Here is a 14,432-nt window from a genome sequence, read left to right on the forward strand (position 1 = left end):
TGTGTAAAAATATAACAATGTTAAATAAAAGGGAAGGTGTGAGATCCGAGCACAGACTGTTACAAACCAGTGAATGTCAACAATAAATACACAATAATCACCAAGACTCATTCATTCAGCTAACAGGCGTTTATTAATAAAATGTATTAATTCATAAATAATTCTGAAATCATCTCACAAATCAACACATTCAAGTAGCAAACGACATCTAACACAGAGTTCTAATCTATTAAACAGCAACACTATGTACAAAGAGTGTGTGTGTGTGTGTGTGTGTGTGTGTGTGTGTGTGTGTGTGTGTGTGTGTGTGTGTGTGTGTGTGTGTGTGTGTGTGTGTGTGTGTGTGTGTGTGTGTGTGTGTGTGTGTGTGTGTGTGTGTGTGTGTGATGGTCTGGAGTGATGAGGGTGGAGGCAGGCGTTGGCGGGTCAGTGTGGTGACCGTGACGACCACTACGTGCTGTGGCGCGCAGAGGGAGAGCGCAATGACCTGATGCGTCCACCAGATTCATGTCAAGAGGGATTGCGATGACCTACGCGACCACTAGAGGCGTTTGACTCGCTCTTTCTGGGGCTGCGGTTACTTAGCGACCACGGAAGCCGGTTATGTTAGAGGGACAACCGGACGGCATCGACCATCCGGTTGTTCTGAGCGCCGGAGTTCTAACTGGAAAACCCGAGCTTCGGACTTGGGTTGGTGCGCGTGAACGCGCATACACAAACATATGGGCCGCTGTGGCCTTATCAGCGACACATTGAAACACATTGGTTTCCAAACCATGGGTGTGGTGGAGTTGGTGGATCCCCAGCTTCCAAGCTGGGGGCCCGCTGGTGGGGGTCACATGACCAATGACAAATTTTTACAGTGGTGACCACATGTTTCTTTGTTCTCAAAGGAGATGGGTGAACATGGTCATCTTGGCCAGACATGTGTTTGGTGGTGGGAGTGGGAGTAATGATGTGCAGGGTCAGATGGTCATTAATGGTGAGGTCCTTTAATGACAGGTTATGGGTGGTGAGAGAGGGGGTGGAGCAGAGCAGGTCCAGGATGTGGCCATGGTTGTGTGTGGGTAAAGTGAGGTGAAGGCTGTTTCAAATGTCCAAGAAATCAGATGTTAATTTGACAGTAGGGGAGTCAATTCTAGTGGACAGACCAACAAGGTAGATTGTTATTAAGGTGACTGTCAAAATAAAAGCACCAAGTCCCAGGAGAATTTGGACTGGGAGTCATGTCACCACAAAGGAAACATTGTTCAGAATGCTCACTGCTCACTTCCATGACAAATGTTTCCTTTCTTTTGTTCCAGGGCAGCCATCAATGCTTTGGCAGCTCTGCTGTGCACAAGTAAGTTTTTTTTAATGAGATTTGTTTTTCCCCAGCTGATGATTTCTCTTTGTCATCATTACTTCTCAAAACTGCCATTTCATTCTGATCACATAGGATATTATTTTTCTTTAGTTTTTCTTATTCCACAGACTAATGGCACTGATATAACATCAAAGTTTTTAACTCACCATCTGACGCAACTTTTGCAGTCAAACACATTTTGTGTAAAGAATAAATGTATAAACTAGTATTGAGACAAGAAGGACCCAGCAGCTCTTGTGTAGTTTAACAGGTTGACAGCATTTCGTTGGGAATGTGGTTTATAAACAAAAAACTGTTTCAAAACAAAGCAACAAAGTTGAATCCGTGGGAAAAAAAGAGCCAAATGCCCCCAAATCCAACAAAAGTTCTCTGTTTTCACTTGAAAACGTTGTTGTGTAAACAGGGATGACTGAGGTCTGCAGAAGACATTCTTCATTGATGTCTCAGATCTTCTAAATCACATTGCATGATGTCAATTAACCTCCTAAAGGTACAGTGGATGGTGTGCCAGGGTTCACAGGGGCAAATGGTAAATGGACTTCACTTAAATAGAAGCCTTACAGCTGCATGAGCAGCCCCAAAGCGCTTTACATAGTTCATCACATTCACCCATTCACTCACACATTCACACACCCTGGAGGACAACCTGGCTTGTTGTCCCTCTGCCTTAAAAAGATTACAAAGTCCAAACCGTCAGTGAAGCGCCTTCCCCCAACGTGCACTGCCACATTCTCCCACAGAACCATATCTGTGGGAGAGCAAAACAAATTGGCTGTAAAAGAATCGTCACCAAGAGATCTTCTCGACCAAACCAAAGTTCAGAATGTTTCAGAATATTAAACAAGAGGAAAAAATGTCAAACTGATATTTCATATCAAATGTTAAGTGTTGATATTTTTAGAACCCTCCCTGCCTTACCTCACCTTATATTACTCCACAATAGGGAACAGTGGGGCGGTGCCTAGGTGGGGGGTCCGTGCTACTTAACTGCGGTCTGGGTCCTCCCCCAACTTTGCACCACCCACAATTTTAACCACACTTAGTCACGCAGGGTCTTGAGGGGGTAAGCTGCTTTCGGGGTTCTGCCGCTTGTCAGCGGTAGAACGCCCGGGCCCCGCTACCCCCCAATTTTAAACCGCACCATAGACACACACATTGCATCCACCTCTTCAAAACACAAAGACACACCCTTACATACATCCAACACACATATAGGGCAGGGGAAGGGCGGGAGACGTGGCTCCCCCCAGCACCTCCCGCTGGGGTCCCGCCCTGGCCCGGGGTGAGTGCGGCTGGAATGCGGGGGGCACGCTCCCTCGGGCGTGGCGCTCGTGGGGGGGCTGGGGTGCAGTGCTCCTTCTCCATTTGCTGTTGGATTGGTGGAGGTTGGGATACCGCGGTGGCCGGGTGGGGGCCTGGCCGGCGGCCGGGGTGGACGAGAGTCATTACTCCCCCCCCGTCCTGTGTGTGTGTGTGTGTGTGTGTGTGTGTGTGTGTGTGTGTGCGTCTGCGTCAGGGGTGGGTGTCGGTGGGGGGTGGGTCAGGGGTTGGGTTCTTCCAGGAAGATCGGGGGGGAGGATCATGGGGCGGGTGGGATATGAGGCTCCTGGGGGTGTAGAGTTGACTGTCCTCCGACCGGGGCCTGCGCCGGCCTTCGCTTTCCTGGGTCTGGGGGCGGGGCTGGGGCGGGGCTGGTCCGGGGCGCGGCGGCTGTGGCCGTCTCTGCCTTGCCGGGTTGGGGCGGTGGGTGGGCCTGTTCCCGGGGGTGCGGCGGGACTCGCCGCCGGGGTTGGGGGGGCTCTCGGCCCGCTCGGCCCGGGGGCCCTGCTCCAGCCTTTTCTCGGCTTGGCGGCTTGGGTAGGGGCCTGGGGCCCTGTGCCCTTTATCCTTCTCTTGTGGGCCCCTCTTGCCTGGGGGGGATTCCTCTCTGCATTCTCCGCCTTGTGCTTTTTGGGCGGGGGCGTGGCTCTCTGGGGTGGTTCGCTGGGGTCTCCCCGGGCCTGGGGGGCTTCCGTCTGCCGGGGTGGCGCCATGGGTCCCCCCACAACAGTTCCGGTCACACCCAGTGGACAAGCCACACACACACACACACACACACACACACACACACACACACACACACACACACACACACACACACACACTTCCACTCCTCACGAAAGGTGCTTCTGAAGTTGCTTGTTCTCTGTCATCATTTGCTCAAACTTTACAAATCATGTTCCTCTTTTGTTGTCACCTCTTTGTTAATTCATGTTCCTGCTTCACGTTACTGTCTAGATAGAGCTGCTCAGGCTGGTTAATCTAAGAAATCATTTTACTGTCTAGATAGAGCTGCTCCGGCTGGTTTAATCAAAAAACAGTTGGAAAGTATTTGGATCAGTGTGATAACTGCAAATAATTTATGTAGCACAACAAGGATATTGTATGTTATCCCCCTCCCCCTCCCCCCCTCCCTCCTCAAACTTTCTTCTCTCTTTTCTCTTCTCTCTCTCTTTGTGTGTTCCCCCCCGGTCGTGTACGGCAGCCATGCCAACAAAAGAAAAAAAAAAAAAGAAAAAAATAAATAAATAAAAAAAATTGTTGATATTTTACACACATGAGCTGTTAAATGAAGCGCCGCTGCTGTTGGCACAAACAGGAAGCTGATTCCTGTTGGCTGCAAAATTAGTGACGCCACTTTACTTGGAGAGAAAAAGTATGAATTTGATTTGAAAGAATGATATTGGACATATCATCAATGTTTTAAAATAAATTAATTAACACAGATCAAGAGATAACAACTCAATTAGTCAAAGATTTCCAAACTCCAGACTGACAAGCCCAGAGCCGCCCAAGATTCTTTTTTAATTGGACCGCTCCAACTTGTATGAATTCATGAATTATTTGATAACGTTGTACTTCACCACTTTCACCACTAGGTGAAGCTTCAACAATTAATACTAAAGACTACCTGACTTCAGACTCCCTGAAGAAGTTTTAGTCATAGCTGGATGCTCTTTTTGCCCCAGTAGCCTCCGCTATGCTATTACAGAACACCTGACTCAGAAATGTCTTATAGACGCTGTTCATTGAAACATATTAATGTCTTCCTACGATCTGTCCTTCCTTCACAGGGGCAAACATCAGCACTTTGGTCAATAAAGGTTACATCTCTGGCCTTCTGCGACTCTACAACAACTGGCACACCAAAGATACTCAACATGTCGGACTGGAAATCCACTACGCGCTGCTATGCTGCCTCCATAAGGCCACCTGCAGTACTGCAGGCAGACAGGCTCTGGTATCCGAGGGAGGCCTCAGACTATTGTATGAAACAACACAGGTAAGTTCGAACTATAACCCATGAACAAAATCATTATGCCTCTGAGTCTTAAAGGTCCCATATTATATCAAATTAAATTTCAACTGGTCTTCTAACTGTAATCTGTGTGTGAGGCCCCAGAAGTGAAGAAGTCTGTCACCTCCCCCGCTTGCTCCACCCTTTAATGAATGTGTTCATGCAGGCCAATCAGAGATTTCCCTTCATGACATCATGCAGAGAAAAAAACCCTCCCTCTGGTACTGGATACTTAATTAGATACTTACTTTTTTTTTTAAAATTCAGTATAATATGAAGAACCGTAACAGTTACTCTTATAGTTAGCAGGAGCTAGCATTAGCCACGTGGTATTAACTAACAACACATACCACCAAACTAACATATTCAGAAAAGCAATACTTTTAACTAACCTTCTGAATAGTCTGAACTTCTTTAGGAGCTTCTGGGTCAGAATCTGGTTCAAACGGGTTTGGTTGAACAACAGCGTTTTTAACGAGCCAAAACGATAAATTAGCCGTAAACATTATCGTCCCGCCGTGATAAAAACCAGCTGAAATCTCAACCTCTATAGAAACTCCTGCATAAGGAAGAACTTGTCTCAAGCACACAGCTTCACTAAAGAACAAAGGTCAAACAAACCTGCTCAATGAGGAAACGCTGATCTTCTCCCCGAGGAGTGTGGAGTAGGCTTGGCCAGACACAGCTCATTAGCATTTAAAGGTACAGACCCAGAAAGAGCCTGTTCTCAGTAGAGCTCACTAGAGGTACTTTTAGACTGGAATTCAGGACCACGGCTGGATTTGTAGAAATACACTTTGAATACAATGTGCCTCTGACACTAATATGAAATGATTAAATGACTGTATGATATTGGACCTTTTATATGTGCTCCTTCACGAAAATCATCAAATTCATGTTTGAAATATGCATTATTTGATTAAAAAAACTGCAATTATTCTCCATTGCAGTTTGTTAGGATGAGTCTGTATTATAATGATGTTTCTATTTTGTACAATATGATCAATAAATAATATTGACATTAAGAATAAACATGTCTCCTTTGTGAATTGTCCTCAGGTAGTCAGGTTGGTCATAGTGGTGCTACTTGTACACACTGAAAGGTTTAGTCATTGGATTACTAGATTAATCATTAGACATAGTAGTTAACAGTCTTTTTAAGAAGCACAGAGAGGAGATAAGAGAAAATCTAAATATTACCAGAGAGATGGAAAATGTAATTTTTGTCATCGAGTCGAACGCAGCCACTTGGTTTTCTAATGAAGTGACATGATTCTTAAATAGGAATCTCAAGCGTTGAAGAAAGTGGAATGTATGCACTGAAACCTTCTTCAGGTTTTAACAGACAACAGAAAACTGCAATAAGAGGTGGATCGAAGTGTTCAAGTGTCCTGGAATCCCATTTCAAAGTCACAGATACAAACAGACTCCAGTTTCCAAAGTGTTCATGATTTTTATTCAGTTACTTGTCTCCAGTCTATGAAGCTCTCACTGCCTCGTCAGTCTGGAGCAGGAGTAACCCCTGTCTGAGGCGATCAGACAAGAAGAAGGAGTTGGACCGGACTATCTGGGTTCCCCTGATCACCAAGCCCGGGGAACTCTATCAGTCCACGTTGCTGAAGAAATTCTGAAGAGGAGCCAGAAATGATTCATCGGACTTGAACCGACTGTCTGAGAGGCGACCATCAGAAAACAGACATCAGACCTCAAACCGTGAGACTCCAGCCCCAGCCTGCTACCCTCAGGGCTGTAGGCTCCGCCCCCTGCTGGACGTTCTGTACACCCCCCACTGCCGACCTGACCACTGAAACATCCTAGTCAAGCTTGCTGAGGACAGAACAGGTGGAGGTCCTGAAGGTCCCAGCCACAAGCAGACCATCAGAAAGGAGCGTGGCGAGCGTCCACATGTCCTGGTTCCTCAGTGTTTCCTGCTCATCTCATCACTCCTGTCATTAAGAACCCTCAGCAAGAACCTGCGCTTCCTGTCAGTCCTTGGGAAGAACAGTCTGGACAAAAACTGCGTCACTCACAGATATGAGAGGCATGGCAGAGGAACCACAGCAGCTCAGAACATCGTCAGCCACCTTCTCCTCCAAGACACCATCACAGTCGCTCACAGCTCTGGTTCTGTTCGACCCGTTTCCTTCTGGCAGACTGAAAAACTGTTTCCTCCCCGAAGCTGTTTCCATTGGAACAGACCTCTTTTTCCAAACATCGCCATGTACACATGAAACTTTTCTGAACCGAAAAGGCAACAACGAAGTGTTTTCACTTGAAATGTTGTGCGAACAGAGTCTGGATCTACAGGACTGTCTCAGAAAATTAGAATATTGTGATAAAGGTCTTTATTTTCTGTAATGCAATTAAAAAAACTAAAATGTCATACATTCTGGATTCATTACACATCAACTGAAATATTGCAAGCCTTTTATTATTTTAATATTGCTGATTATGGCATACAGCTTAAGAAAACTCAAATATCCTATCTCAAAAAATTAGAATATTTCCTCAGACCAAGTAAAAAAAAAAGATTTATAACAGCAAAACAAAATCAAACATTTGAAAATGTCAATTCATGCACTCAGTACTTGGTTGGGAACCCTTTTGCACGGATTACTGCATCAATGCGGCGTGGCATGGAAGCAATCAGCCTGTGGCATTGCTGAGGTGTTATGGAGGCCCAGGATGCTTCAATAGCGGCCTTTAGCTCATTTGCATTATTGGGTCTGGTGTCTTTCAGCTTCTTCTTCACAATACCCCACAAATTCTCTCTGGGGTTCAGGTCAGGGGAGTTGGCAGGCCAATCGAGGACCGTAATGCCATGGTCAGTACACCAGTTACTGGTGGTTTTGGCACTGTGGGCAGGTGCCAGATCATGCTGGAAAATGAAATCATCATCTCCATAGAGCTTTTCAACAGATGGAAGCATGTAGTGTACTAAAATCTCTTGGTACACAGCTGCATTGACTCTGGACTTGATGAAACACAGTGGACCAGCACCAGCAGCTGACATGGCTCCCCAAACCATTGCTGACTGTGGGAACTTCACACTGGATTTCAAGCAACTTGGATTGCTCCTCTCCAGCCTTCCTCCAGACTCTAGCGCCTTGACTTCCAAATGAAATACAAAACTTGCTTTCGTCTGAAAACAGGACTCTGGACCACTCTGCAACTGTCCAGTGCTTCTTTTCCATAGCCCAAGTCAGACGCTTCTTCCGTTGTCTTGAGTTCAGGAGTGGCTTGACCATGGGAATACGGCTATTGTAGCCCATTTCCCGGACACGTCTGTGAACGGTGGCTTTTGATACCTGGACTCCAGCTTCAGTCCACTGTCTTTGAAGCTCCCCCAAATTCTGGAAGCGGCTCTTCTTCACAATGCTGTTAAGGCTGCGGTCCTCTCTCTTGGTTGTGCAGCGTTTCCTGCCACATTTCCTCCTTCCAACAGACTTTTTGTGAATGTGCTTTGAAACTGCACTCTGTGAACAGCCTGCTCTTTTAGAAATTTCTTTTTGTGTCTTACCCTCCTGATGGAGGGTGTCAATGATGGTCCTCTGGACAGCAGTCAGGTCAGCAGTCTTCCCCATACTTGTGATTTAGTTTACTGAACCAAGCTGAGTGTTTTTAAAGGCTCAGGGAAACCCTTCCAGGTGTTTCGAGTTAATTAGACGATTCAAGTGATTAGTTAAATAGCCTGCTAGTATACTTTTTCATGATATTCTAATACTTTGAGATAGGATATTTGAGTTTTCTTAAGCTGTATGCCATAATCAGCAATATTAAAACGACAAAAGGCTTGCAATATTTCAGTTGATGTGTAATGAATCCAGAATGTATGACATTTTCATGTTTTTAATTGCATTACAGAAAATAAAGGACTTTAACACAATATTCTAATTTTCTGAGACAGTCCTGTATTCTGTTCTGTTCTGTTCTGTTCTGTTCTGTTCTGTTCTGTTCTGTTCTGTTCTGTTCTGTTCTATTCTATTCTATTCTATTCTTAGTGAGGGCAGAAATGACAAGAAGAACATGTTTTGAAGAGACGAGGCTTCAGGATGTTACAGAATTGGAGTGGCCTTCAGACGGACCTTTGACTGCACCTTTAGTTTTCCAGGGACGAGCCAGAAGGTCATAAAGGGTCCCCAGCAGGGAACCCCTGGATATGGGCTGAGAGAACAGTATGGAGGCCGTGACTGGAGCCAGGGGAACGCTGGGAAGATGCTCTAAATGGACCTGTAAATACAAACAAATACTAATGTTTTTTTCTTTGTTGGATACGAAAAAGTACTTCCTGAAAACAATTCAGCATTTAGTAAAATGTGCTTACATGGTTCCATTTCAGTGGAACCAGGTCGTTTCTGTCAAATACAAACATGTGACAAATGAGTCACGTTGTGCATCTTCACCACTTCAAGCTGACTGGAGACCGGAGATTCTCTCTGTCGCTGTTTTTCTTCTTCTGTCGGCCACAAGGTGGCTGGTTTCTCATCATGAATCCATCCCTCCATCCATCCATCCATCCATCCATCCATCCATCCATCCATCCATCCATCCATCCATCCATCCATCCATCCATCCATCCATCTTCTCCCTCTTATCCATTCCCGGGTGGTGGAGGTGTCAGTCTGAGCACTGTCACCCAGATCACATTGACCCATTAAGAACCTTCCTGCAGGTGGAGAGCCCACAGGAAGGTGGAGAGCCCACAGGAAGGTGGAGAGCCCACAGGAAGGTGGCGCCCGGCGTGGGACATGAACCCTCTACCTAGAGACTGAGAGTCTCATGCTCTACCAGCTGAGCTGGAGGTGGAGAAACCTGCAGAACCAGACTCGGAAGAGAAGAAACCTGCAGAACCAGGCACAGAGGAGGAGAAACCTGCAGAACCAGACTCAGAACAGAAGAAACCTGCAAAACCAGGCTCATAGGAGGAGAATCCTGTAGAACCAGGCACCGAGGAGGAGAAACCTTCAGAACCAGACTCGGATGAGGAGAAACCTGCACAACCAGACTAGGAGGAGAAACACGCAGAACCAGACGAAGAGGAAAACCCTACAGAACCAGACTCATAGGATAAACCTGCAGAACCAGACTCAGAAGAGAAGAAACCTGCAAAACCAGACTAAGAGGATAAACCTGCAGAACCAGAGTCAGAGGAAGAGAAACCTGCAGAACCAGACTGAGAGGATAAACCTACAGAACCAGACTCAGAGAGAAACCTGCAGAACCAGACTCAGAGAAGGAGAAACCTGCTGACCCAGACTCAGAGAGAAACCTGCAGAACCAGACTCAGAAGAAAAACATGCAGAACCAAGCTCAGAGGAGGCAAAACCTGCAGAACCAGACTAAGTGGCGAAACGTACAGAACTGGACTGAGTGGTAAAAGCTCAGATGAATAATTTTGATTTCTCTCCTTTTTCACAGTAATTCTGTATTGTTTTGGGAAATGAGCAATTACCATACAGAATTAATGAAATACTTTGACTAGAATAGAATAGAATAGAATAGAATAGAATAGAATAGAATACTTTAATAATCCCAGAGGGAAATTCCTTGAAGTATTGCTCCACACAGAATAAATAAAAGAAATTGAGTATCAAATTAGACAATATAGAAATCAAATAAGTAATCTTAAAAATTTATATGTACAAGGCTTAACCTGATTAATAGAAGCACAGAAAAGACCGAAACAAACACAGTTTACCGGGAGGAGTTATAGAGTCTTATGTTTATAGAGTTATAGAGTCGCCAATGGTTATAGAGTTATAGAGTCTTATGGTTATAGAGTTATAGAGTCTTATGGTTATAAAGTTATAGTGTCTTATGGTTATAGAGTTATAGAGTCTTATGGTTATAGAGTTATAGAGTCTTATGGTTATAGAGTTATAGAGTTATAGAGTATTATGGTTATAGAGTTATAGAGTCTTATGGTTATAGAGTTATAGTGTCTTATGGTTATAGAGTTATAGAGTCTTATGGTTATAGAGTTATAGAGACTTATGGTTATAGAGATATAGTGTTATAGAGTCTTATGGTTATAGAGTTATAGTGTCTTATGGTTATAGAGTTATAGAGTCTTATGGTTATAAAGTTATAGAGTCTTATGGTTATAGAGTTATAGAGTCTTATGGTTATAGAGTTAGAGTCTTATGGTTATAGAGTTATAGAGTTATAGAGTTATAGAGTCTTATGGTTATAGAGTTATAGAGTTATAGAGTTATAGAGTTAAAGATTTTTATGGTTATAGAGTTATAGAGTTATAGAGTTATAAAGTTACAGAGTCTTATGGTTATAGAGTTATAGAGTCTTATGGTTATAGAGTTATAGAGTCTTATGGTTATAGAGTTATAGAGTTATAGAGTTATAGAGTCTTATGGCCACAGGAAGGAACAACCGTATTTGTCAGCGACCGACACGCTACTCTGCTGCTCTGTACATTGCAGTGTGCACTGCAGGGTAGTGTGTGGGTGGAGTCGCCCCCTGCAGGTTGGGAGCAGCCAGTCGGAGCATGAAGCCATAGAAACCGTAGAACCATAGAAATCTGCATAGAAACCGTCATCCAGCCTGAAAGAGCGTCAAACACAAACCTGTCTCCCCCCACTCTTCTGTAGGACATTTACAAAATGTTTTTCTCTCTTTAGCCGTGGTTGATAAACAAATACGCTGACATGAATGCGTAAATTAAAAAAGAACTTTCCCACGTCACAGACTGTGGGTACGTCTGAATAGTCCCTCCTGTCTCCTTCTCTATCACTCCTCCTTCGCCCTGGAAGGGTTTAGTGTGGCGGCCATGATGAGGACTGTCTGAATTCTCAATAAGCTAAGGAAAGGAGGCTTCCTTTAGCTTAGCTTAGGAACCACTGATGCTTCCTTTAGAACCTCTTTTAGCCTAGGAACCACTGACGGTTCCTTTAGAACCTCCTTTAGCCTAGGAACCACTGACGGTTCCTTTAGAACCTCCTTTAGCCTAGGAGCCACTGATGCTTCCTTTACCAAAGGAGACCAGCTCATGTTCCCCCACAATTCCTTGCGGCGACAACATTTAAAGGAACCCGCTCATCGGAGCGTTCAGGGAAACTCAGGATGACTGAGAAAGGAGCAGATCATGTAAGTTACCAAAGCAATAATCTGCCTAGAACAACTTGAAATCATCTAGAACCCAGAGGAACTTTTTGTAGTTCATTTTCAGAAACTTGTAGTTCTTTCCCCATCATGGCCGCCGTCGCATTATTATGACGTCACTAAGTGAAAGTCTGACTGCCTCACCACCATGAGCACCTTTACTAACTCCTTTAGGAAGCCGCCTAGCACCTTTACTAACTCCTTTAGGAAGCCTCCTAACACCTTTCCTTAACTCCTTTAGGAAGCCTCCTAGCACCTTTCACTAACTCCTTTAGGAAGCCTCCTAACACCTTTCCTTAACTCCTTTAGGAAGCCTCCTAACACCTTTCACTAACTCCTTTAGGAAGCCTCCTAATACCTTTCACTAACTCCTTTAGGAAGCCTCCTAACACCTTTCCTTAACTCCTTTAGGAAGCCTCCTAATACCTTTCACTAACTCCTTTAGGAAGCCTCCTAACACCTTTCCTTAACTCCTTTAGGAAGCCTCCTAACACCTTTCCTAACTCCTTTAGGAAGCCTCCTAACACCTTTCCTTAACCCCGTGATGTCATCCAGGGGGTTAAGGTAAAGTCCATAGATAAGGAGATAGGAGGGACTATTCAGACCTACCCAGAGTCTCATGTCGATTGTTCAAAATGTGGAAAAGTTGCTGGGATCGGTTAAAGTTGCAGGCCCCGATTTTCTTGTTGAGATCTGATGAGTTTATGTTAATAGTTACGATCACAACATGGTGAAATCCTGGAGGGTCTGATAAACAATATTATAGGTGAACCATTATGAAGAAGCAATACTCGCTGACTCAGGAGTGTGTGTGAAGCTTGAAGCACCTTGCTGAACATTTTGTGGTTGAGGGTAAAACCTGAGCTGATCCTTCATGTTTCCTCTGTTGTGTTCCACTTCCTCTGCAGAGCTGCTTGTTGAATCCCAGTCTGGAGTGTCTGGTGGAGCCGTCTGTGCAGCTGATGAGGAAATGTCTTCCTAAAACTCCTCTGCCACTGACGTCCGACCAGTCAGTGTACAGCTTCCCGTTACCGGGGCGACCCTCCACCGCTCCCGATGTCGACGTGGCCACAGGTAGGCTGCTGTGTTTGGGGTCTGTTCACATGACAACGAGGCTCAGAGCCACAGAAAACCCAACCTTTTGAAAACAACTTCCAAGGTGGAACATTTAGAAACCATTCCAAAAATCTGAGAAAGCACATCTTTTTGAAAATGCTCCAGCTCCGTCTCCATGGTAACAATACAAATGCAACTTTTTGAAAACATTCTGACTCTGTCTCCATGGAAACAGGGTCCAGGCTACTTAATTGCGGTCTGGGTCCTCCCCCGACTTTGCACCACCCACAATTTTAACCACACTTAGTCATGCAGGGTCTTTAGGGGGTAAGCCGCTTTCGGGGTTCTGCCGCTTGTCAGCGGTAGAACGCCCGGGCCCCGCTACCCCCCAATTTTAAACCGCACCATAGACACACACATCGCATCCACCTTTTCAAAACACAAAAACACACCCTTACATACATCCAACACACATATAGGGCAGGGGAAGGGCGGGAGACGTGGCTCCCCCCAGCACCTCCCGCTGGGGTCCCGCCCCGGCCCGGGGTGAGTGCGGCTGGAGTACGGGGGGCGCGCTCCCTCGGGCGCGGCGCTTGTGGGGGGGCTGGGGTGCGGTGCTCCTTCTCCACTTGCTGTTGGATTGGTGGAGGTTGGGATACCGCGGTGGCCGGGAGGGGGCCCGGCCGGCGGCCTGAGGGTGCGAGAGTCATCACTCCCCCCCCCGTTCCGTGTGTGTGTGTGTGTGTGTGTGTGTGTGTGTGTGTGTGGGTGTGTGGGGGTGTGGGGGTGTGTGGGTGTGTGTGTGTGCGGGGTGGGTCATGGGTTGGGTTTCCCAATCAAGACCCGGGGGGAGGGGTTATGGGGCGGGTGGATTATGAGGCTCCTGGGGGTGTAGAGTTGACTGTTCTCCGACCGGGGCCTGCGCCGGGCTTCGCTTTCCTGGGTCTGGGGGCGGGGCTGGTCCGGGGCGCGGCGGCTGGGGGCCGTCTCTGCCTTACCGGGTTGGGGGGGGCGGTGGGTGGGCCTGTTCCCGGGGGTGCGGTGGGACTCGCCGCCGGGGTTGGGGGGGCTCTCGGCCCGCTCGGCCCGGGGGCCCTGCTCCGGCCTTTTCTCGGCTTGGCGGCTTGGGTCGGGGCCTGGGGCCCTGTGCCCTTTGTCCTTCTCTTGTGGGCCCCTCTTGCCTGGGGGGGATTCCTCTCTGCATTCTCCGTCGGGTGCTTTTTGGGCGGGGGCGGGGCTCTCTGGGGTGGTTCGCTGGGGTCTCCCCGGGCCTGGGGGGCTTCTGTCTGCCGGGGTGGCGGTGTCCGGGCGCGGTGGCCTCGGACCCCGGGGTGTCACCACGGGTCCCCCCACAACAGTTCCGGCCACACCCAGTGGACAAGCCACACACACTCACATACACGTACACACACACACACACACTTTCACTCCTCACGAAAGGTGCTTCTGAAGTTGCTTGTTGTCTGTCATCATTTGCTCAAACTTTAAAAATCATGTTCCTCTTTTGTTGTTGCCTCTTTGTTATTTCATGTTCCTGCTTCACGTTACTGTCTAGAT

At 46.6% G+C, this 14,432-nt stretch overlaps 1 protein-coding gene across 2 annotated transcripts in view; it reads left to right on the forward strand.

Annotated features, from left to right (window-relative positions):
• agbl1 (AGBL carboxypeptidase 1) overlaps window positions 1-14,432 on the forward strand; it is an 88,694-nt gene that overhangs the window by 50,338 nt on the left and 23,924 nt on the right. For both annotated transcript variants that reach the window (XM_080474617.1, XM_080474618.1), the window contains exons 7-9: window positions 1,305-1,342; window positions 4,480-4,688; window positions 12,728-12,893. In XM_080474617.1, the coding sequence (XP_080330743.1) occupies window positions 1,305-1,342; window positions 4,480-4,688; window positions 12,728-12,893 (413 nt within the window). The remainder of the gene's footprint in view (window positions 1-1,304; window positions 1,343-4,479; window positions 4,689-12,727; window positions 12,894-14,432) is intronic.

The sequence above is a fragment of the Lipophrys pholis genome, assembly GCF_963383615.2.
Source record: "Lipophrys pholis genome assembly, chromosome: 11".
In the NCBI taxonomy this organism is placed as follows: domain Eukaryota; kingdom Metazoa; phylum Chordata; class Actinopteri; order Blenniiformes; family Blenniidae; genus Lipophrys; species Lipophrys pholis.